The 24419-nt window shown below is 35.5% G+C and overlaps 1 protein-coding gene across 2 annotated transcripts in view; it reads left to right on the forward strand.

Moving 5' to 3' along the window:
- CD109 (CD109 molecule) overlaps window positions 1-18475 on the forward strand; it is a 155598-nt gene extending 137123 nt beyond the window's left edge. For both annotated transcript variants that reach the window (XM_027852946.1, XM_027852947.1), the window contains exons 30-33: window positions 3133-3275; window positions 8656-8803; window positions 12216-12318; window positions 15594-18475. In XM_027852946.1, coding sequence (XP_027708747.1) covers window positions 3133-3275; window positions 8656-8803; window positions 12216-12318; window positions 15594-15775 — 576 coding nt within the window. In that variant the 3' untranslated portion in view covers window positions 15776-18475. The remainder of the gene's footprint in view (window positions 1-3132; window positions 3276-8655; window positions 8804-12215; window positions 12319-15593) is intronic.
- The last annotated feature ends 5944 nt before the right edge of the window (window positions 18476-24419 follow it).

Consider the following 24419-nt stretch of genomic DNA (forward strand, 5'->3'; position numbering starts at 1 on the left):
GATGTAATTTTTACTATATATTGAGGTCAGTTTTATTTTCTGTGGAAATATGTCTCTGAAATTATAATGGGCAATCAATGGGAAAAATATTCAACGTTCAAGTGTTCATTTTGTTCAGTTTTGAAAGAATTCCCCTATTGCCTAAAGTAAGGTTAACTTGTATATTAAAGTACAATATGAAACAGAAAACAAATATCGATAGGTAAACTAATATGTTATAATGAACACCATATGACTAATTTCAACATTCTGGTAGTTCAAATAAAAACTGAAGCAATCCATTAATAGGTTATTCAGTTTTTTTAAAATGAAGAAACTGAAAAAACACAGATATTAGTAGTACCTGAAATGAATAGTTATTAAAATAAGTAATCCACAGGAAAACTAGAATCTTAAAATCCAGACATACAAACATCTTATATGAAGCCTAAGAAAATGTGCTGTAAGCATGAAAAAAATACATAAATTCATACAACATCTCATGTCTCCTGTTGACGAAATCAAAGTGGCTGTCAAAGACAATTCAAGAAGCATGCATTTAATACACAATAAAAAATACTGTGCCAGCTAATGGGGAAGAGACAAAGATTGGTAAGACTATACCTGTCCTCATGGAGCTTACATTCTAACGGGGAAATGTCCCTTGAAAAAATAAGAAATAGGAAGCCCACCAAATATGACGGGTCAGAAGCAATTAGAACAAGCTTGCAAAGATGTTTATACTTCAAATCCATTCATCCAAGGAAAGAAGACAACTGGAGAATGATTATGAAATCTTAATAATTATCATGTAAAATAAGCAGAGAAAAAGGAGATAGTTAAGAGGCTATTTAAAGGAAGGCTTGACTAAGAAAGACATTGGGGACTTTCTCATTGCTATTATCTTTGGATGCACAGGTCAGGTGTATTAGATTCTGTAGCAGTAAATACACAGAATATCCCAAATCTAATCAATAAAGAAGTATACAGAAATCATTGAATCACAGCACTACTTATTCAGGTTTTGAAAGATTTTGAGAGCAAAATTATAAAACTATCCACAGGAGTGTTTATTAACCTATGAATATTTATAAATTATTAATATTTATGAACTATTAATGCTTATTGCCTATTATTAATTATTATTTAGATATGATTTATTACTTACATTTATTTAATTTAAATTTATTACTTATTTAATTACTTATTAAATGTATCTTTGTGTTAAATGTTAATTTATTACTTATTATTTATAATATTAATTACCTATTATTATTTATAGGGTTTATTAATCTATTGTTTATTAACTTATAACTACAAATGAACACTTTGCTAAGTAACAGTGCAAGGCATGTAAGTAGGTGCCGAACAAATTTTTAGCTAAATTCTTATAGGAAGGGACGGGGTGGAAGAATTAATTGAATTTTAGCTGTAAGAGACCTCAGGTGCCATGAAGTACAACCCATGTCTGAGAAAGAAGACCACTGCAGCACCCCTGACAAATAGTGCTCTATACTCTGCTTGAGGATTCCCCTATTACCTTTTGAGGTCAGTCCCCTCCCTCTTGCAGAGACAGATTTAATTATTTGTAAGGTTTTCCTTTCATCAGACTTAAATTTGCTTTTTGACAACTTCTACCTTTTGTTCCTGGTTCTGCCCTCTGCATTCAAACAGAAAAATGTCTTTATTCATCTTCCACATGACAGCCTTTGAAATGCTTGAAGACAACGCTCATGTCTCCTTGAGTCCGAAGGACTAGATTTGTTCTCTTTGGCCCCACAGGGTTAAACTTGAAGCAGAGGATAAAGAAAATCACAACATTTTCTGAAGATGCCACTTCTGTTCTCATCAAACTGGTGAAATACTAAAAAAAAAAAAACCAAGAGTAGGGATCACTGAACATTTAAAGGGGTCAGCTTAGTTTTTGCAATGAGAAATCACATCTGATTAATTTCCCAATGTTTGATGGGGGTCACTAAATAGGTAGACCAGGAAGAACCAATAAATATAATTTATTTAGACTTATATCTGGGACATAGTTCTGTGCTGAAGGCTATTTTAACTCCACTCTCAGCCTTCTCCCCCTCCCCCCGCATGCGCAACACACAAGCACGTACATAGAAATGGAATTATAATTGGATGGGAAGACTGGGGCAGTAAGCATTCCCCTGTGATGAATAAAGAACTGGTTTTGAGATTGGAAATCAAAAATAGGGATAGATGAGAACTAGTCATGACAGAGGGGTGTAAATAATGAAGTCTCTCAAGGATTTATTTCATTTAACATTCACCAGGGAAGGAAGCATCATGAAAGCTCTCAAGTTTGTAATTAGCATGGAGCTCTTAGAGGTGGTAAAACCTCCAACTATGGGGAATAAACTGCAAGACCATCTCGTAAGGCCTTGTGACTGGGCAGATGAGTAAGAGACAGCATAAGGCAACATGTTGTTATTGTTCAGTCGTTTCAGTTGTATCTGACACTTTGTGATTCCATTTGAGTTTTTCTTGGCAAAGATACTGAAATGGTTTGCTATTTCCTTTTCCAGCTTATGGAGGCAAACTGAGGAAAATGAGGTAAACAGGGTTGACTTGCCCAGGGTCAGGTTAGTAAGTGTTTGAAGCCAGATTTGAACTCAGGTCGTCCCAACTCCAGGCCTTCTATCCACTGTGCCACCTAGCTGCCCTACCTGACACAATCAATGCTTAATAAATGCTTATTGATTGACTTGACATATACAGTTACTTTCATAACAGCATTTTCTTTAGGTAATATACTAGTGGTGTGTGATTTTGCATGGTTGAAAACTATTCAGGAAGATCATAACCCATCTCTAATTACTAGGAGATAAGTCTTAGAAAATAGTTGCCTAAGACTCAATAAGAGTGAGTAACCTTTCATTACATAGCTACTAAGAGTCAGAGGTAGGATTTGAACCTAAGTCTTCCATACTTTAAATACAATGCTTTATCCATTATTGCACACTGTCTTTCTTTATTAGGCTATAAAAGCAATTTTTTCCACTTTGCAGATTATCTCCAAATCATAATTGAGTGTTCAAGAGAATCTTATGATCACATATTTAGCGATCATGCTGGTAATCCCTGATGGCTGGTCATAACATTCTTCACCCCTCCCCCTTTTATTTGCTTCAGCTCAACGTTGTTTACAATGTGAAAAATTCGGAGTCTTCTAGAAGGCGCAGATCCATCCAAAGCCAAGAAGCCTTTGACTTAGATGTTGCCGTAAAAGATAACAAAGAGGATATCAATCATTTGACTGTGAATGTGTGTACCAGGTAGGTCTTTATTTGGGTCTTTACTTCCTTATTTTACAATTTTACTGAGGATGTAAATCATTATATGTATATTCAAGGGCAAATGTTGGAGAACTATCCCATTGTTCCTTTCTCTAGTTATTGAATACTTTTGGAACTAAGAAGGACAAATGAAAAAAATTCCAGGATATGTTTGATACTCCAAATATAGAAGATAGCCTTAAGATTTCTATAATGGAACATTAAGTAACTTCAGTACTTCAAATATTTAAGAAGTATTTTTAACGAATAATGTTTAACAAGAATCTCTTCTACATCTTCTAAATTGGCATCTAGGTGGCACAGTGAATAGAGTTTTGGACTTAGAATCAGAAAGACCTGAGTTAAAAATATGGCCTCAGACTTGCTGTGTGACACTGGGCAATTCACTTAACCTCTGTCTGCCTCAGTTTCCCAATCTGTAAAATGAAGATAATAGCAACTACCTCCAAGGTTTGTTGTGAAGACTAAATGAGATAATACTTGTAAAGTACTTTGCAAACTTTAAAGTGCTATGTGAATGTTTAACTATGAAATCTGAATAACGTGTAATCATACAGGTAAAAATGGCTAAGAATTTTTAGAAAATGTTATAAACTTATAACATGGTATAAACTACTGTAAAATGTTATAAACTATGCCAGTTAAATTTTACACAAGAGAAGGAAATTGTAAAGTTCAAATTAGTCATTGACATTGACTTATTAAGTATTTAATTTAAAAAATTGTATTTGATTTTTCAAAATGTACAACTTCTTCCTCCAATATTCAACAACCTGAATTGGCTCATTTTTTTTTCATTACAGAGTTTTGAAGTGATATGAGGATAAATGTGTAGACTTTTCTGAAACTTCTTATATTAGTGTTAGTGATTTGATGGAGTGGGAGCTGATGAATATCACTCTCCAAAAAGTTGTTCTCACATTCTAGTCTAATTCAATCAGAGTCACTTTGTTTCAGGGCTCAGATATCCAATCAGTAAATATTAAATGAATGCCTACTGTGTGCTGATCATGGTGTTAGGTATTATGAGATAATACCTATAAGTATAATTCCTTTATCTTCTCCTCAAGGAAGGAGTTTATAATTTGGTGGGAAGACAGAAATAAGATACAGACAACAATTAGAGAACAATTAAGTGTTAATCTAAGTGGTATCTAAGTGCTGTAGTGATTTAGGGATGGGAAAATGTCACCAGAAACTAAAGTACTTCATGGAGGGAGAGGGAATTTGAAAAGGCTTTGAAGAAAAGTTAGAACCTAGATAAGAAATGGAAAGAAATGAAGGTATTTCAGGGGTACATATGAGGAAACCTGATGCAACAGACTTTCATGTATTCTTATTATTTCAGTGTGTGTGCATGTGTGTGTTTTCTTGTGTCTAAAATGCTTCTTTTTGTGTTCATTATAAATAAAATGGCAGAAAGTTTTGATTAACTTAATACATTTATCTAGTTAGAACTTCTCTCTAAAGAAAGGTCAATTAAGTCCAAGATCAAAAGCCTAAGTACAGAATAGAATTTGTTTCTTGACTTTTAGAGAAAATGTAATATAGTTGAAAGTTTTTCTTTCTTCTTTCCTTCTTTCTTTTCCTTCCTTCCTTCCTTCTTTCTCTCTTTCTCTTCCTGCCTTCCTCTCCTCTCTCTTCCTTCCTTCCTTCCTTCTTTTTTCTTCACAAATACATACATACATATATATATATATATACATATATATATATCTCACTTTGCAAACCTTGAAATTACTATATAAATGTTAGCTATAATTATTGGGTAAGTCACTTCACCTGGACTTTAATTTCCTCAACTTTAAATGATGAAGTTCTATCTTTGTATTTCTTCACCTTTTTTTCTATCATGGCCCCCTTTGGCAGTCTGGTGCAGTCTGTGGGCTCTTTTTCAGAATTATGTTTTTAAATACATAATAGAAAATACGTATTTCACAGGAAACCAATTATATTGAAATACAGTTATCAGAATTTTTAAAAAAATAAATTCACACACCCCAAGTTTAAAACTCTTGGTAGATGAACTTCCTTCCAGCTGTAAATATATGAGATACACTTAATGTATCTACTTAACACAAACCCATGGTAGTTGAACACATTTTGTAACATTTTGAACCTCCAAACCCTTATTTGAGTATCTGTAAAAATCTCAATAGCTATCTGGGAATTAAATTAGAAAAAATGAATTTAATATAAACTTCTGGATATTCCCATCATGTCTCTCATTTTATATGTACCAATCTAAAAAGTGTAGATTTCAGCAATACTGTTTTAAGAACAACTTTCAATGACCAAATCATTTTTGATTATTATAAATACCCAGATTAACTTCAAAGAACCTATGAAGGAAGAGCTACCTGTATCTGGAGAAAGAATTGATAAATGGAAGTATATATAGTATGGAATTACATACATACAGACAAACACATACATATACACACATATTTGTGTCTAATGGTAGCCATCTCTATGGTGGGAGGGGAGGAGGGAAAAAAGAAAGTTATATAATAACTTTATTATATATTTAAAAGGAAAAGCACATTGTATATAATAGATTTGCAATTTCATGTGCACAACGAAAAAAAAGGTAGATCTAAGCTAAGGGTTCATTGCATACATATATGGCATCTAACACTGTCTTGGGTATAGTACCCGTTAATAAATGTTTGTTATTATTAAATTCAAATGAAATCCCAATTTGGATCCTCCCAGAGGATGAGAAGACACTGACCTCAAAGTAAGCATGTACTCTCAAGCAAAAGACGTTATTTGGGGGGGGAGTCCTAAATCAGCCCGTACCTGAGGTCTGACAGGAAGGGTTGGGAGAAACAGGGAACTGTGAGAATTTCTTTTTGTGGTTCCCTAATCTGCTGACCAAAAAAACTGAAGCCCGGCATCCCCTTCTGAATGTGAAAGGATTCTCTGTGCCATCATAATGGGACTTTACCATGGGAGAATACTTGTTTCTATTCCATGGGCTTTATTACCAGGAATCATCTTTTAGAAATGAGGTGGGAATATTTAAGAGGTGTTGGGGGAAATTTAGAAAGGGAGTTTTATTAGGGTGTGTTCAGTGGTGGTTGAAAAGTAGACTTGGATCTAAAGCTATTCAGCCATGGACCTGAAAAGGATGTTAGAGATGACCTAGGCCACACCCTCATAAGAAGGTGGCTTGCCCGTTTTCATGCAGGTAGTAAGTACAAAGCTTGGGATTTGTACCCATCTCTTCTGACTCTAAAACAAGTACTCTTTCCCTTCTACCACACTGTATGCAACTAAATCTCTGTGGAAAATCCCAAGCATGTACTCATTTAACACTGGTTTGGTAATACTGACCTAGGATAGGTGGGTGGATGGGGTTGGTTGATGCATCTTATAATGAGATTATTTGGTCTTTTTACTGGGTCTTCTTGAATAAGGGTCCAAGGCAACTTTACCTTCTTCCAGGGGATCATAATATTTTTTATGTCATGGATTCCTTTGGTGGTATGGTGAAGCCTATTGACCCCTTTCTCAGAGTGTTTATAAATACATAAATAAAATACGTATTAGGATTACAAAATGAATCAAAGGTTAATGAAAATAAAGATATATATGTATGTATATACACACATATATGTATATCTGTATATGTGTATGTATATATATGTGTGTGTGTATGTGTGTGTGTGTGTATATATATATATATATATATATATATGTATGTATATATTTCCTATTCAAATTCCCAGTCTCCCTGAAATCTATCTATGTACCTCATGGATCCGAGGTTAAGGACTACTACCTTATTCTCATTTCTGCTTTATGTCAAATAGTATTATAGTAAGGTTCTAGCTTATTTTGGGGATGAGTTGTTTCTCACTTCTTCAGTAGCAAGCAGAAAGATGAGGTCACCAAGTTACCTTTAGATTTAATATTTAATATAATTTAAACAGTTTGACCATTTCCCTCATCTATGATAATTGCTCAGATAGAATTGCTGCAAGGTCCATTTCAGTGATTTATTTTCAATTGCATCTATTTTGGCTATGTGGAGGACCCAACAGATGGTTTCAGTTGCTTCTGATTTCTGAGCCAGCTGAAGTCAGCAGTTGTGCTGTCTTGCTTTTCAATCAGTCAGACTGCCAGGTTTAATATCACTATTTTGAAAAGCAAGTATTCTTTGCCCAGCCTTCCTTTTTCTTCTTCTTCGTCTTCTTTTTTGGCCATCAGTAACTGTAAATAAATAGTAATTGAAACTAATTGAATAATTGTCATACTATGCACACTGGAAACATGTTCTTTTCCATGATCATTCTGATTACTTCTATATTCCAAGCAAGTAGCTCCTGCCACCTATTCATTTTAGGGAAAAAAACCCATTCTCTAGGAGGTAGAAGTTTTGTTGTTACTTAGATTTTGGGGGGCAGGGGAGGGAAAGGGTGGGTAGGGGCATTTTGTACAACAACTCAAAGAACAATGCAGGGCAATAAAACTTTCTAAGATATGTAATCCTACCAAATTGGCCAAAGAAAGCACAAAGTGAACTCTAAAATATTCAGGGGAGCAAAGAGAAAAATCTCTCCCTGTTAAGCCTTCTTTTTCCAAAACTAGGTGGTTGAAAGAGTGCTAAGGGTTTGGCATTGGGGCTGCCCTGAGAGATCAAGAAAGAGCTGCTTCCACTTTGGGTCCTGGCTTTCAGCTGAGAAGTCATGCCATTTTCTCCAGAGAAAACAAAAAAAAATGTAACTTGCTTTAAAATCATGGCAACTAAAAAAAGATTCTTTTTTGAAATAAAGTAGATTACATCCTTCCCTATATAGAGTCCCATATAGCTTACCTTGTTGTGCCATGGGGATTTTTATGTAATCATTTTTTTTTGAATTTTGAAAGAGGTTCATAAAAGTTATTTGATCTTTTGTCGTTAAGGTCTGGATTTTAAGAAGAAGTATTTAGAGAAACCAGTGCATAAATATTTCTCCATACGAATTCTTATTTGAACTGTGAATAAAAACAATTAATGTGATGAGACTTTTAATTTCTAAGTAAACATTGCATTTTGTGTTATATGTATAGTAAACTGCTATTAGCATATTCAGTCTTTAATGAAGTTTCGTTCTCCCTTTTCACATTAATTTCCTTCCTTCCTTCCTTCCTTCCTTCCTTCCTTCCTTCCTTCCTTCTGTCCCTCCTTCCTTCTTTCCTTCCTTCCTTCTTTCCTTCCCTTTCTCCTTCCTTCCCTTCCTTCCTTCTTTCTTTCCTCCTTCCTTCCCTTCCTTTTTTACTTCTTCCATTCTTCCTTCCCTTCTCCCTCCCTCCCTTCCTCCCTCCCTTCCTTCCTTCCTTCCTTCCTGCTTCTCTCCCTTTTTACTTTTAGGTTTCGGGGACCATCAAAGAGTGGCATGGCTCTGATGGAAGTTAACTTACTGAGTGGTTTTGCAATGCCTCCAGATGCAATTCTATTGAGTGACACAATTAAGAAAGTAGAGAATGATCATGGCCAAGTCAACCTGTATTTAGACTCTGTAAGTAGAAAAAATAAATGTAATGTGTATAAACATCTAGTATTTTGTCATGTTTAATATAGCATAACTTTCCACAAGGCTTTTTAGCATATTATTTAGGTTATTTGTTTTTGGTGCGTGGTGGGCTTTTTAGGCCCATGGTTCATAGGATCATAAATTTGGAGCTGGAGGGAATCTTAGAGATGATTTAATCTCATCCCCTCATTTTAAAGATGAAAGACTAAAAATGTAGGTTAAGTGACTTCCCATTGTCACCGAGATAGTAAGCAGTAGATCTGGGACTTGATCCTAGGTCATCTGATTCCTGCTCCAGCATGCTTTCCACAGTCCCACCCTGCCAAAAGATAATAAGAACCACTTGGTTTTCTATAACCATTGGAAAGACCCAAATCAGCCAAGCAAAAATTTGGCTAGAATTAAGGCAAAGATTTTGATGAGATTATAACAATGCAGGCTATGCAAAGCAATTATTAATATGCACCCAAGAAACAAGATTATGGATGTTGTAATAATATAAATTTCAACATACCAGTTAGTAGGTTTATTGTAGGACTCTCAATGACCACCAGTGGTTCCCAGGTTACATTTGGAAACCCCTGATATAGGGAAGATTAGGAATCTTTAATAGCATAATGCTAAAATGAAAAATTCACCTGTAATTTTAATTTTTTAAAAAATGAACAACCATTTATTTTATCTCCATTCCTTCTCTCTGGGGAAAAAAAAGAAAAAACCCACATAATACAAATATAACATATAAACTATATGACTGTATATGTATACGGATACATATACACATACATAGACATAGACATAATATAAATTGTTAAAGCAAAACAAATTCCCACATTATCCATGACCAAAAATATATGTCTCATTCTGTTTTGAATCAGGAGGTGGGTTGAATTCTTTGTCATTTAGCCCTTTTTTTGTGGTTGGTCATTGCATTGATTAGAATTCTTAAGTCTTTCAAAGTGGTTTGTCTTTATAATATTGGTGTTGTATAAATTGTTCTCCTGGTTCTGCTCACTTATCTAACAATCTACAAATTTTTTAGTGGTTGTGTGTGAATCCTATGAATTTAAATCCAGGGCCATTCCCATTATTCTGTACTATTTCTGTCAATTATGGTTTGTTTTTCATAGCAAATAAATCTAATAATGGAGTATTTGAATTTTTTTTTAATCAGGTTGGCAGCTCTGTTGTCACCTTATGCCATCTTTTGGCAGAGTGGGAGGGAGAAGAGGGGAGGGAAGTGGTGGTAATTCTTATGCAGAAAAGGCTAAAAATTTTGTATCTGTCTTTACTTGCCCTGAATTCATCTGGATATCCTGGAATCAGTCTTATTTTGGGTGCTTAGAAAACTATATTCTCCAAGTTTTCCAGGTAAACTGGAGCTTGAGCCACTGATAGTAAGCAGTAGCTATTTTAAGCATTACTAATATAGCATTACTACTAATAAAGCTGCCATCTTGCCCACAGTTTCTCAAACTTCTACTGGTCCTATTCACAACTTCCTGGGTCTTGTGGCAGTTTAGATGCCTAGAGACACCGTGTCTATAAACAAAAAATGTTGCAGTTGTTGAGTGGACTAGGACACTCCCTGATCTCTGCCTCATTCCCCTGACCTCCCAGTTTTTATCATTTGGATTGAGCCATCACAAAAGAGAACTGCTCCAGATGTGGTATTTAGGACAGGTCTGTTCCTACAGACTGCCTTTTAGTTGTAGTCAAAAGCTCTCCACTACCTCATGGATGTCTAAAATCTAGTTAAGGTGGAATTTGTCTACCCACCATCTAGTTTTTATGCTATTAGATATACTGATGTGCACACTTTGTTGTCAGAGATGATTTGAGAGTTTGAAAATATTGTGATGATCCTCCTTGAGTCTATAATTGTCTGAAAGTTATTGGGAATGTTACAGAGCTATTGATTTAGAGCTAATGTTTGGGGATCCAGAGATAACTTGTATAGCACCCCATCTGAAGCTACTCCTCCAATTTGCCTTAATAGTCTTGGGTTGAAGTTCCCAAAAAGTTGGCTGACTACTCCTTTCTCAGGATTCTAGGGGTAACCGTGAGAGGGTTTATTTATATGATTATCATTCATAAGCCCCCATAAATGTATTTCCCATTAATAATCAGCCAATAGATTAATTAGGTTTTAGAAAAGGCATTTACTAGGGTGTCATAGCAAGGACAGTTGGTACAAAATATCCTCTCCCCCCTCCCCCCAAAAAAGCCTGGGCACACTTTGCCGCAGATACATGTAGATCCATGGGATGAGTGGACTCAAACAGTTTTAGTGGGTCATACATATAAGATATACATATAGCAAAGGAGTAACACAACTCTCAGCACTTTATGGCCTAAAAGTCCTTTCTTGAATCCATAATATTCTGTGGTGCAAAGGGTCACGTTCCTTGGAGCTGCCTCCCTCCTCTGGTTACTGTCTTTCTGAACCCTCTATCCTTGATATATCACTTTGTTCCCTATTGATGTATTGTCTCCTTCTGGTTTAATCTCTTTGACCCCCATCTGGATGTGCTTTCTTATGCTGATCCAATCTTTCCCACTTACATCATCAATAGTAGAAGTGTGGGATGATTGAGAAAAAGAAACTTCCCATTTCCTTCAAGACTGCTGCCCTCTCAGAGGTTTAGATCTAACGCTGGAACTTCTATCCTCAACTCCCACACTGGTTCATTGCTTAACTGTTTGCTATTTTTATGTATAAGCTAGTGGTATTTCTTATTCTTTCAGTCAATTATAAGTTGTTTCCTGTGTTCTTTCATCTGCCTTCATCCAGTTGCTAAAACCTTGCCCTCTCAAATTGATTAATAACCTAATTATATCTTATGGTGACATTCTAGGAAAACTAACGTATAGTTTATGTTGATGGATTGATTGAGTTGTTGGTGTCTGAGATTTTCTGTGATTATATTAATTGAAGTGAGGGTAGAATCCTTACACTAGTATTTCAGGGGAGTTTCTGTGGAGCATTTTAGAACTCTTGAAGGAGAGAAGTGATTGACTTGTACTCTCATGAGTCTTTTGGAAGTGGGGGTTAACTCAGTTATGGAAAAAATCAGGAGCCAGCCTGTTTTAATCAATGGAGTTGTTAAACTGTGATCCAAAAAACTTGGGTTCTAATTCTAGCCCTGCTAATAATTAGTACATAAGTCACTTAATTTTTTAGAGTTTCCTCAACTGTAATATGATCTCTAAGTTGCCTCCTAATTTTTAAATTGATGAGGCCATTAATCTTCTATGCCTAATAAGTCCTCATTGATTACAGAGGACATAGAAGATTCAAAATTGTCCCCAGACTAAGGACTCTAAGATTGTTCATTGTACATTGAAATACATACACGTTGTACTCTTCCAAACTTTGTTCCTATTTTTTTTCAAGGTAAATGAAACACAGTTTTGTGTAGATATTCCTGCTGTGAGAAACTTCAAAGTATCAAATACTCAAGATGCCTCGGTATCTATAGTGGATTATTATGAACCAAGTAAGTGTTACTCTTTCTGTATAGTGTATAGTTAATCAGAATTCAAAATAGGCAGTTACATTTTTGAAAAACACTGCATAACTTGTTCACTTGGTGGGTGGCAAGAGCCTCCACTTAAGTGAAGAGATTTGCTAATTATTTATAAACAACATAACATACATGCTATTTTGTGTATAGATAATGATATCAAATTTGAAAGTGTTCTTTTTGCTTAAGCATTGTTTTAGACTTTGAACCTAAATGCCCAAAATTATGTTGACAGAGAAAAAATTAAAATAAAAACTCCAGTTAAAATTCGGTTTCTATGTTTTTTTTTGCTCATATTTCAAGTAGCTATTTCTTGTTTTACAATGGGAGTTCCTTTTATAAGAAGAATATTCTCCATCTTATAGATAGATTGATTTGGCATCCAGTTGAACCCTTGCACCTATAAAATGGATTTGGTTTCAGAAGTTGGTTGTTAGAACATTTAGAGGACAAAAGGTTGCCTTGCTTAACAAGATCTCAACAATTGTGATTCATGTCTTTTTTTCCCCTAGAATAATAAATTTCATTGGCTTGGTGCCAATAGGTGCATGTTTAGGTGGGAATAGTGTGCTGAGAAAACCAGGTTGAAATAACTCAAGCCAATTGTGCTTTTGTAGATGCTATTAATTAAAAAATATTAGTGCCTGAATTTTGTATAGGCGATAATGGCTTTTTTTTTTTTGGCTAGGCAGTGGGGTTAAGTGACTTGCCCAGGGTCACACAGCTAGTAAGTGTCATGTGTCTGAGGCCGGATTTGAACTCAGGTCCTCTTGACTCCAGGGCCGGTACTCTGTCCACTGTGCCTCCTAGCTGCCCCTCAATAATGGCATTTGTGTCCGATTTGAACTTAGTTACAGAGTAAAAAGTTTATCCTGAGATTTTCCTTATATTTAGTTCTTAATGACATGGACATCACATTTTGCAACAAATTCCTGTTTGCAGGGTATCCTAAAAGTCTTAGTGCAGTTTTTAGCTATTGGAGCTTAAAAGCTATTAAAGCTTAAAGTTCATTTAACAAATCTTTGAAAGCTATTCACTAAGTTATACACTATGACTTTTGGAATACTTTGTATATGTGGTAGGTCATTTGAGAAGAAATATATTTCAAAATAAGTTTAATTCATTTGTAGAACTTGATAATATTAGCATGAAACTAAGAAAGTCATGCTATTGCTTATCCTTGATATGAAAGTAGATCAGTTTCTTTTGCCTTTTGTTAGTTTTCCAGATTTGGAAAAGATTTAGTCTTCTCTATCACAGTATTGAACATTTACATTTTTTTTTTTGAGAGTGAGAGTAAGACTCTGGGGATAGAAAAGGGAGGATGGTGTGGCAAGTCCTGGTAATAATGCATTCATCCAAATAGTCCTATATTTCAAGGATCCATTATTTCATCTGTTTGGGTACTTAGTCCACAGACACAGTTCACAACTACTCTATATTTAAATATATATTTATAGAAATATTTTAAAACATTTATACAAATATATAAATAAAGTAATGTATTAATAAATTAAATTTATTTATTAATAAAATTTTATTAAAATTTATTAAAATGAGTTCCTATGGACCAAAACAGTTCATTGAAGCTTCTGATAATGAGGCCCTAAAGACATGGGCTGGTTCTGGGATGGCATATACAAAGCCTGTTGCTAGGGCCAAACTTTTGGCCTTCTGATCTGGGATAGGAACAGAGTTTGAAGTTTGCCAGCACAATCTTTGAGAACCCAGGGTCATATGATCAAAAATCTAGCTGAAGAGACCTTGGCAACCATCTTGTCCAACCCCCATAGTTTACAAATGAAGAAACCCAAATCCATGGAGGTTAAATCAATCTTTTTTTTTTGCTTTTTTGGCAAGGCAATGGGGTTAAGTGACTTGCCCAGGGTCACACAGTTAGTAAATGTCCCATGTCTGAGGCCGAATTTGAACTCAGGTCCTCCTGACTCCAAGGCCTGAGCCCTATCTACTGCACCACCTAGCCGCCCCAAGGTTAATCAATCTTAATAAGCATTTATTAAGCACCTAATATATGTTGATCCCTGGGGGAGACAAAGACAAAAATGAAAAAGTCTCAGTCTTCAAGGAACATATATTTTAGGGAGTGGAAGTGTGTAGAGAGGAGATAATATATGCTTGTAAAAATATCTACAAAATAAATAAATAAAATCCTTCCTTACTTTATAAGGACTTTGCTGGAAGATTCGCCCAAATACACTAACAAATTATCACATTTCCCAAATGACTACTTGTCAAAGGTACTAGGAGAACATTTGGCAACTTTAAAGCAAAAGAAAAGATGATTTATCTCTGGAAATTTGTCAGGAAAGCAATGAATAATGAAAGGAAACCATGTTACTGGTGTTAATCACTAAAATAAAATCTGATATAAGACAATTTTAAAGCTCCACAACCTACCTTATAAAATTATATAATATATATTTTAAAAAAATCCCACACCTGAAACCTCCACTAAAAAGTCAAAGAAGTATAAGTTGAGTGTGCTTTGAAAAAAAAAATTAAGAAGTATATAGTAGCCGGTTATATGCTCATTCTGATGTGGTATTGTTGCAATTTCAGTTTAGAGATTGAAAAAAAAAGGTTTAATGTATTCAGAGAAGGGTCATAAACTTGATTTAATTAATTGCAAAGATACATGGTATTTAAAGTTTTCAGACAGTCCCCTTGGATGGGAGACAAACCTTTGTTTCAAAATAATCCTTTGTCTTTTTTTTTTTTAAGGCCATTCATGTTGTGAAGTAAATAAATATATAATTATACACACATATATAGGAATACATACGTATGTGTGCTGTATGCATAGACAATATTAATTTAAACTAAATGCTCTCCAAGGGTTTTAACAAATCATAGTCTGAGTCTTTCTTCTTCCAGCAACATAATTACATTGTGTTTGCAATTGTGATCTACATCTCCAACTTATTTTTAAATGTTAGCCAATTTCTGATAGTGGATTTGACTGAAAACACCCTTTTACTTTGGCTAAGAGTTTGGACTTGCCCCTCTCTGAGCAATGTAATGTTTCAATGGTTTCTTGTCAAAGTAAATAATTAAACAATTAAATTGAGAGAGAGAGTGTGTGTGTATTTTAAAATATAAACACCAGAAAATTCAGAAAAGTGTAGGAAATGCTATTTCATCTTGGCAGAGTGCTCATTTTTTTAAAAAAATAAATCAAAACAAGTAAAATAAAAACAAAATTAAAAAAAATTCTTCTCTTTGAACAGGGAGGCAGGCAGTCAGAAGTTACAATTCCAAAGTGATGCTGGATGTGTCCCCTTGTGACCTGTGTGACGGAGAACAAGATTGCAATCTTTGCAAGGATAGCTCCCCAAGATTATTTCAACACTTTGCAGTAGTTGGCTTCTGGTGCTTCTTGTTTCTCTTCTCCTTGCAAATTTGGCAGTGATCTTTTATTTTGTGAGGGGTACATTGAGATTTCCATGGATGATTTGTATTCATAGTTTAATTCATCTTCTGATAGTGTTTAAATAGAGTTATTTCCATGGGTGAAAATGAACAAATATCAATGTAATCTTCATTGATATTTTTTTCCCCTTCCACCTCAGTTTTTAAGAGGAACCTTGAGTCTAATTGATTTGGAAAGTAATCTCAGCATGCCTTACTTCCCTGTGCTTACCCTTCTTTTCCCTCCCAAAACGTCTTTGGACTGTGTGTAAGGTAGAACTTCCTCCAGTGTTAAAAAATATTTTGTTATGAGGGCTTCATTTATTTACCATATTTGATAAATGAAACATAGGTTCTTACTGAAAACAGCTGTACATGACTGTTAGGACTGGTATGATGAGAGCTGCCTTTTCTCCAAGAAGAAAAAATGCTTTTGTGAGTGGAGTCCCTTTGAAAACTGGGAATGAAGGAAAACGCAAGGAGGAACTCGTTTGGGCCCCACACTTATATTCTCACGGCCTTAACATGCCCTTTCCATCTTTTATGAATTTGGTTCTTTCCAGAGCCTGAAGTAGTGAAATAAAAATTAACTGGATTGGTTCTCTTTTCCTAAACTCTCCTAGTTCTCTGCCCCCCCTACCCCCAATTCTAATCCTATCCTCCTTTCTTTCCTAGTTCTTTCAGATTCCAGTATAGCTCAGGTATGAGGCTCTGAGGCTGTTCCAGTAGAAACCAGATTTAGTGTATACTGGAATGAACTTGACCTGAAGACCGTGATTTAGTTTTTAAGGTTTGCTGGCAGCCCTGGTGGAGGAAACAGACCAGGGATGTGTTTTAAGTTTCATATTGAAATTACAGGGAACATTTTAGCACTATACTGAGCAGTGTGTGCTTCTGGGCAGAAATTTGGGGTTTGGTCTACAACTAGATGACAGATAACTGGTCCAAAGAAAGGATATATACCTGCTACCATAAGATCAGGCAATTAATATAGAACAGACTGTCAGTGTAGATAGAATCAGGAAAACTTGGGTTCAAATTCTGTCTCTGACAGAGAACATCTGTGACCATGGGTAAAACACATACTTTTTCAGTGCCCCAGATGCCTCTTTAAGACTATAAACTACAGACAGGTTGCCAAACTGAATCACTGGAGAGAGTTCCTCACACCTGTGAAATGACAAGTCTGGAGAAAAGAATATATATATAGCTAAAGTCCTTTAAATGAATTCTTATATATAGTCTCTTCTTGCTTATGGAAGTTTTGATTGCAAAAGTCAAATATTATATCTTAGGAATCTGGGAATCATCTAAGTGCAGTTATTAATGTTTGAATGCATACAACATATGTGTAGAGAATAATTTCTTATGCAGTGACCTAGGAAGAGAGCAAGTACCATTCAATCAGTTATTACAGCAATTTTTTTTTCAAGGAGGGGATGAGATCTGCTAGTATTGGTACTTACCTAAAACAACTCTTATCAACTATGGAAGAGCACTTGACATTCTGTATCATAGGAGCACCTTATAATAACAGTAATACACACTTACTTAGCACTTTTATAGTTTACAAAGTTCTTTTCTCATAACAACCTTGGGGAGGGAGTAAGAGCAAGCAGCAGTAAGCTCATTTTATAGTCACTTAGAATTCCATCCAAGAATGACGTAAGTGTCGAGCAGTTAAGTGACTTTACTGAACCTGGGGAGAGTTAAGGGACTTGCCCAAGGTCATTAGTTAGTGGTAGATCTAGGAGTTAACCCAGATCTCCTGACTCTTGGTCCACTGTTCCTTCCTCTGATCAATGCTTTCTCCTTTTAGATGAAACTGCCTTAGAATAAGGCTGTTTCAACAAATAGTCCCTTAGATGAAATCCCAGAAAAGCTTTACACTTAATTCTACTCTCTTAAACATATTATTTTGAGGTTCTATTGTCAAACATTACTAACATGGGGTTCCAATGTAGTATATATAGAAACTTGGAACTGGAAAAACCATGACTATGTTCTTGCCCCTCCCAACTCATGCTATCATGTGAGATGCTGATAACTTTTCTGTGCTCTGCTTTTTTCATTTATAAAAGTCAGCTGATGATACTCTCTGTAGAGTCATTCTGTGTGAGTGGTATCTCTCCCTTTTAATTAATCCTAGATTTCATCAGCTGGTATAATGCTGCTGAAAGGGAGGTATGAACAGCCAAGACACAATGATGCAGCTCAGTTTTGTGAATGAGCTTGAGTTCCATCACTTCATGTTTTCATACTCGACCTCTCTTAGGGTACTTTCCCGCCTAAGAGATGGGGTAGTTTTAGAATTAGTGACCATTATGAAACCTCAGGTATAATAGGGATTCAGTAGTAGTATTGGTTAATAGTAGTGGCTATTGATATTCTTAGAGGTGGGAGGGGGGAAGTTACATGTATACCATGATTAATGAATATTAAGGGATAAATTAAGTCTTATGAAACTATGACATTTAGGTTTTCAGGTATTTTAAAATTAACTTTAAATTGCCTTTTATTCTTCCACGTGTGGACTGGGTAACTCCCTAATAAATCCCTTGCATTTTGAACCCATCAGTGATCTCTGGGTCTACCACAGGGCTATCATGCATTATCAAAGGACCCTGGACCATAATTTAGGAACCTCAGAAGCACAAATTGGCACAACTTAGGAATAAATAAAAGAGCACTTTTACTTCTGGATGTCTTCATTTTAGCAGTTTGTTTTCCACAATTTAAAAAAATTTTTTTTATAATCTGGATTTTTTTTTTATAATCAGACATCATTTAAAAAGTTTCATTTTAAGTCTTCTTTATGGTAGACATTATCAGATAAGTGTAGAACCTCAGAAGCTGCCTTGTCTCGTCTTCTCATTTTATAGAGGAGGGATCTGAGACCCCCAAAAGTGAAGTGACTTGGTTAAGGTTAAGGTTAGACTTTGAACCCTGGTCTTCTGACTCTGGAGCCAGCTCTTTCCACAATACCAAGTTACTCCCTAAGGACAGATTGAAAAATATTCTACTTGCATGGAATCTTGGTATACAGCTGGCTGTGGGTTAACATTCTTTTTGGTAGCATTCAAAGAAATTTCCCTCCCCCAAATTTCAGAAAACAAAACCTCAGTCCAAATATAGGACATAACAACATATTAGTTAGTTTTGGTAACGACAATATATTGTCAGCTCTCTTAGCTGAATCAAATTAATTCTTTATGCTTTGTCTTAAATCCAGATGAATATTACTACCCCCCCACATTGATATGATTTAAAAAAATAAGGTCTAGGTCTTTTAAGGGGTAGCTAGGTGGCACAGTGGATAGAGCACTGGGCTTGGAATCAGGAAGACTCATATTGTTGAGTTCAAATCTGGCCTCAGACACTTACTAGCTCTGTGACCCTGGGCAAGTCACTTAATCCTGTTTGTCTCAGTTTCCTCATCTGTTAAATGAGCTGGAGAAGGAAATGACAAACCACTCCAGTATCTTTGCCAAGAAAATCCTAAAATGGGGTCATGGAGAGTCTGAAACGACTGAATAACAACCAACCCCCTCACAGTTTTTTTTTTTTAAGAATATGATAGGGGCAGCTAGGTGGTGCAGTGAATAGAGCACCAGCCTGGAGTCAGGAGGATCTGAGTTCAAATCCGGCCTCAGACACATGATACTCACTAGCTGTGTGACCCTGGGCAAATCACTTAACTCTGATTGCCTTGCAAAAAAAAAAAAAGAATATGATAGGCTAATAATGTAAAATCATTTAGATCATGTACCCACTCTTCTGATACTATCATATAAACCATACTAATTCTTGAAAACACATTTTGCTTTTTTCCTACTTATTTTATTGATCCATAACAGTAAATCTTTGAAAAATGAATTGTTTCCACGTCAAATTTAGCTTAGCAATAAATGTTTAATTCATCCCCAAACTAAAAGTAGCTGCTATTTGTATCCAGAACTCAACTATCTATAACACTTTAAGGTTCACAAAGGCCTTGTCTCACAATAACCCTGTGAAGTGAATAGTGTAAGAAGCATCATAAGATCATAGATTTAGAGTTCAGACTTAACTCAAGCATTTATTAAGTATTCACTTTGTTATAGGCACTGTTCTGGGGTTAGGAATATGAAGACAAACATTGCCTGTTATGAAGGAGCTAATAGTCACTGCAAATGAAAATTCAGATGGTCCAGACTTCATTTTATAGATGAGGAGATAAGGGCTCTGAGAGGATATGGTTTGCTGAAGAACACATAGGTAGTAAAAATGTCTGACTTGTGTTTTAAACTTAGGACTGACCCCAGGTCTAGGATGAGATGCACTATACCATACTGCTGGTGGTAGTACTGTGTGCTTTAGGATATATCATTTCATTTTGTAGGGCTTCTTTGTAACATTTATAGTAAATGGTTTAATTTTCAGTTGAACTTCAAAACATTTTCTCCTTTCAGCTTTGGCTTCTGTTTAGCAGACAGGCAGGCCTTGTCAAGTATTTTGTTTGGATTTATTTTTAAAATAACAGGAAAGCCTAGCATACTTTTAGTAACTCCCCAAAGCACTCATCCATTCCATATCAACACATGGTCAATATAACTATAATGCAAATTAAAATACCATATGTACATAAGAGAATAAAGTGGCTTGTTTTGTGTTGGAAATAAACTAGCTGAAATGGTCACTTTGGGCCATCAGAATTGAGGAATAAGGCATGTAATTCCATCAACCACTCCAGAACATTAGCTAGTGAATTTGAACCTCTGACTACTATTTCCTTAACTGTATTACAGTTACATGCCACATCAAAGGGTACTCTGATGTGTCCTCTGTGATGTCATATCGTGCCATGAAATAATACTTTTATTTCAACCATCTTAAGATGCAGGAAAGGAATGTTACCTAGGCTCTTTCTGACTTCCATTTTAAAAGAGCATTTTTGTGTTGGGTTATAAGGTACATATGTGTGCATGGGTGTGTAATTTATATTTTTTAGGAATGACATTGAGGTATGTGTTACTTTCTATTTAAAAATGATCATTCTGACTATGTGAGTTTGTCATGAGGGTTAGAGTTGTCATATCAGGCATACTGAATAATTGTCCAGAGGCGACGGATTCACATCCTATCCTCCTTATAGATGATCTTCTGTAATTTCCACAGGATGTGGCTCTTGTCTGACTCTTCAGACCTTTGGCCTCTTGTATTTGTCCTGTATGCCTTTGAGGAGAAGGAAGAAAATGAAAACAATGGTCTTTTGCTTGAATTTCCTTTAGAAGCTTTGAAAGATTTCTTTAATATTAATTTCCCCCTACTTTACTTTGGGAGATTGTTTTGCTTATACAAAGAGTATTGTTAAAATAAGATCAACCATTTTTCCCACTGAGGACAAAATTGTGATGTATTTGGTAAGGTCATTCTATTTGTTTTAATTTTAAATGTTTGCATTTCATGCTATTCTTCCTCCTCTTCAAACCGTGCATTATTAATGTCCAAATTAAAATAATTACCTTTATTATTCAATAGAAAACCATGATTTATCAATAAAAAGTTTAAATCCCATTCTGTTTATTATTTATATAGTATGTTTCATGATCACCTTGAAGGGGCTTATAGTACATATTTCTCACTCCCCAGCAGCTATTCATGTGGGTCAGAAGTGGTATGTTAAATCCCGAGGAGTAAGACACTATTTAGTTTGAAAAGCCCCAAGCTGCAGGGAGAAAAAAAGTATCAACCTTAATCCTTCTTCACCTTAAACAAACTAGGGATCATGGATGGTCTCCTCTTTTTTTCCCCCTGTAACTTAAGAGTGAGAAATTTGAAAGAGCAGAAAGAAACAAAGAGTTTGCCTGTCCAGAAGTGTTGGCAGACTTGGGGTACGTACTATTGCATGTGCAGCAAGACATATTTGATCTCTGTCTCTCTCTGTCTCTCTGTCTCTGTTTCTGTCTCTGTCTCTCTCTTTCTTTCTTCCCTCCCCTCCTCCTTCCCCCTACCCTGGTATTTCTTGGTTATAAGGAACAACTTACTGGGGAAGGGATATATTCTAAAATGAAAATAATGTAAAGCAAAATACAGCAATAAAAATAAAATAAAAATTACAAAGTTGGAGGAGGAGAGATAAAGTCTTCAAAAGAAGCACTCTACCTGCCTCAGTGAACATTATCCATGGGGTTCTTTTTCTGAGCTTCAGAACGTATGTGCTAATTTAACATGATCTAAGATTTAGTCAGCATAAGTATCTCTTGTTGTGGAAACTCCTTCCAACAACACAGATTCAGCCCCTCCACGAGTGAGCAACTAAGTCCGAAGGATTTGCTAGAAGATGTGTAGAACTTAATGACTTGCCCCACGTCACATAGTTACTAACCATCAGAAGGCAGGTTTTAAACCCAAGTCTTCCTAATGCCAAGCCCAGTCCTTTGTCTACTATGTTGCTTCTATACATAATAAAAGAAATTAATAATAATCATTAGCACAATGTAATCTGTAAACTGGGGCATATGATGGTCCTGTAGGAACTACTTTGGGCTTTGAGCTTTAACTCAACCTTAACAACTGGTGAAAGAGCACAGGTCTCCCTGTTTGAAATCTCATTTGATATTGGTAATCAAAGGATGCTGAACACAAGTTATCTTTCTAGTTGCAGATATCCAGGAATCTTGTATGATACAAACCTGCCTGGGAAACACCTTGTTGAACGGGAACTTTTGAGGTTGTATTTTACTCTATTGAATCCATTTTTCTTTTGTAAAAATTATAATTACACTTTACATTTCTGAAGAGTTTTTTTTTCCCTCATGGCAAGGTAGGTAACTTAAGACTTGTCAGCTAAGCTTTTTGTTGGCTGCTGTTGGATATTATATAAACTTGTCAGAGACAGTTTATAAGCTGGAAAATAAACATGGGTTAAAAGACTTATACAGGGTCACATAATTTGTAGTGACCAAATCACTATAAGTTAAGTTTCTTAGTCCTTTGTTTAGTGTGCTTTCAGCCTAGAACACAAAGCCTTCCAGGTAAATGGTAAAAGGTAAAAGGAAAGCCTTATCTCTGGCAGGGTGTCTGTTCCAGACTTTTCCATTCTTTCCTGAGACAGTGGCCAAAGGCCTCTATGAGAAAGAAAGATCTTGCTTGATTATAGCTTAGGAAAGAGGAAAAGATAAGTAGGTAGACAGAAATAAGAGAGTTGGAGGGAAAATCAACCAGTACTTAAATATATGATATGGCACACAATTGCTTAACATTGAAAAGATTTAAACTTGGTAGCACAGACATATCTTTAAAAATATTTATTTTTATTCTGAATTTAACAAACACAAAATAAGACGGACATTTCCATAGTAGAAAAGAAAATGAGGACAGTATTGAAAACTGTGGATCTCTGTTAATGCACAGCTGGCTTTTCTTTTAAAATGCATAATAAATTCAACTCACAGTTTTCAAAACTGTTTGGCTTGTCTGGGATTCTTTCTGGTATTCTATTTTCCCTGATTTTTAAAAAGGTGCTTCAATAAACCTCTTTTCTTTCTTTTTTTGCTTACCCTATCCCAATCTATCCTTTTTTTTCACCTCTCACTTAAAAAAAAAAAAGAAAAACAAAACTTTCGTAACAAATATAAATAGTCAAACAAAGCAAATTCTTATACTGGTCATGCCCAAAAATGTGTCTCATTTTGTATTTTGAGTCCATCACATCTCTGTCAAGAAGTATAGATAGTGACCTTTTTCATTGCCTCTTTTGAATCATAATTAGTCACAGTGTTGATCTGAGTTCTCAAATATTTCAAAGTGTAACACAGACATAGTAAAATAACATAGTTGGTGGGGAGATAATTTGGCAGGGACATTTTAAAAGGAAAGAAAGAAAAGGAGCTGTAATACCAAGAAGAAAATTCCTATTAATTCTACATGAACAGGTAAACGTGTCAGAACCTTCTTCAACAAAACAATTTCTTTGCTATCTTTCTAAGTACAATGGGGAGACGAATAGTGGATATGAGTAGGTTGCTATGTAAGTTCAGTGATGAACTTTGTGCAGAAGAAGTGGTGTAAGGGATGTTTCCCTAGAAAATGTATTATTAGAAGGGGGCAGCTAGGTGGCGCAGTGGATAGAGCTCCGGCCTTGGAGTCAGAAGAGCCTGAGTTCAAATCCAGCCTCAGACCAAACACTTGGCACTTACTAGCTGTGTGACCCTGGGCAAGTCACTTAACCCCAATTGCCTAAAACAAACAAACAAAAAAGGAAAATGTATTATTAGAAAGAGATAGGACAATCATGCAGCAAAAATCAGGGATAACAGATAGCCCAGTGGCTGAACTGATACCCAGGAAATGTAAAAGGACTTGGAGAAAGGCCTCCAACATATTGACTAGATCTCCTATTGAGCACTGGTGGGCAAATATGGATCTCATGGGATGAGAAGGTGGGAATGAATTTTGGTTGACACAGATGGAAAAAATGTGAACACGAACGGGATCACAGATTCACTGAAGTACACATATTGAAGGGGGCAGGAGATGACTTTTTCAGGATCCTTCTGGACTTTAAACTTGTGGTTTTTCCTTCAAGGTATTTGTATGCATCATTTCTATTTCTTCCCCTCCTCCTCCTCCTTCCCCCCTCCTTCTTCTTATCCCTTTCCTCT

This window comes from Vombatus ursinus, unplaced genomic scaffold (assembly GCF_900497805.2).
Source record: "Vombatus ursinus unplaced genomic scaffold, bare-nosed wombat genome assembly UNPS02009835.1, whole genome shotgun sequence".
Classification (NCBI taxonomy): domain Eukaryota; kingdom Metazoa; phylum Chordata; class Mammalia; order Diprotodontia; family Vombatidae; genus Vombatus; species Vombatus ursinus.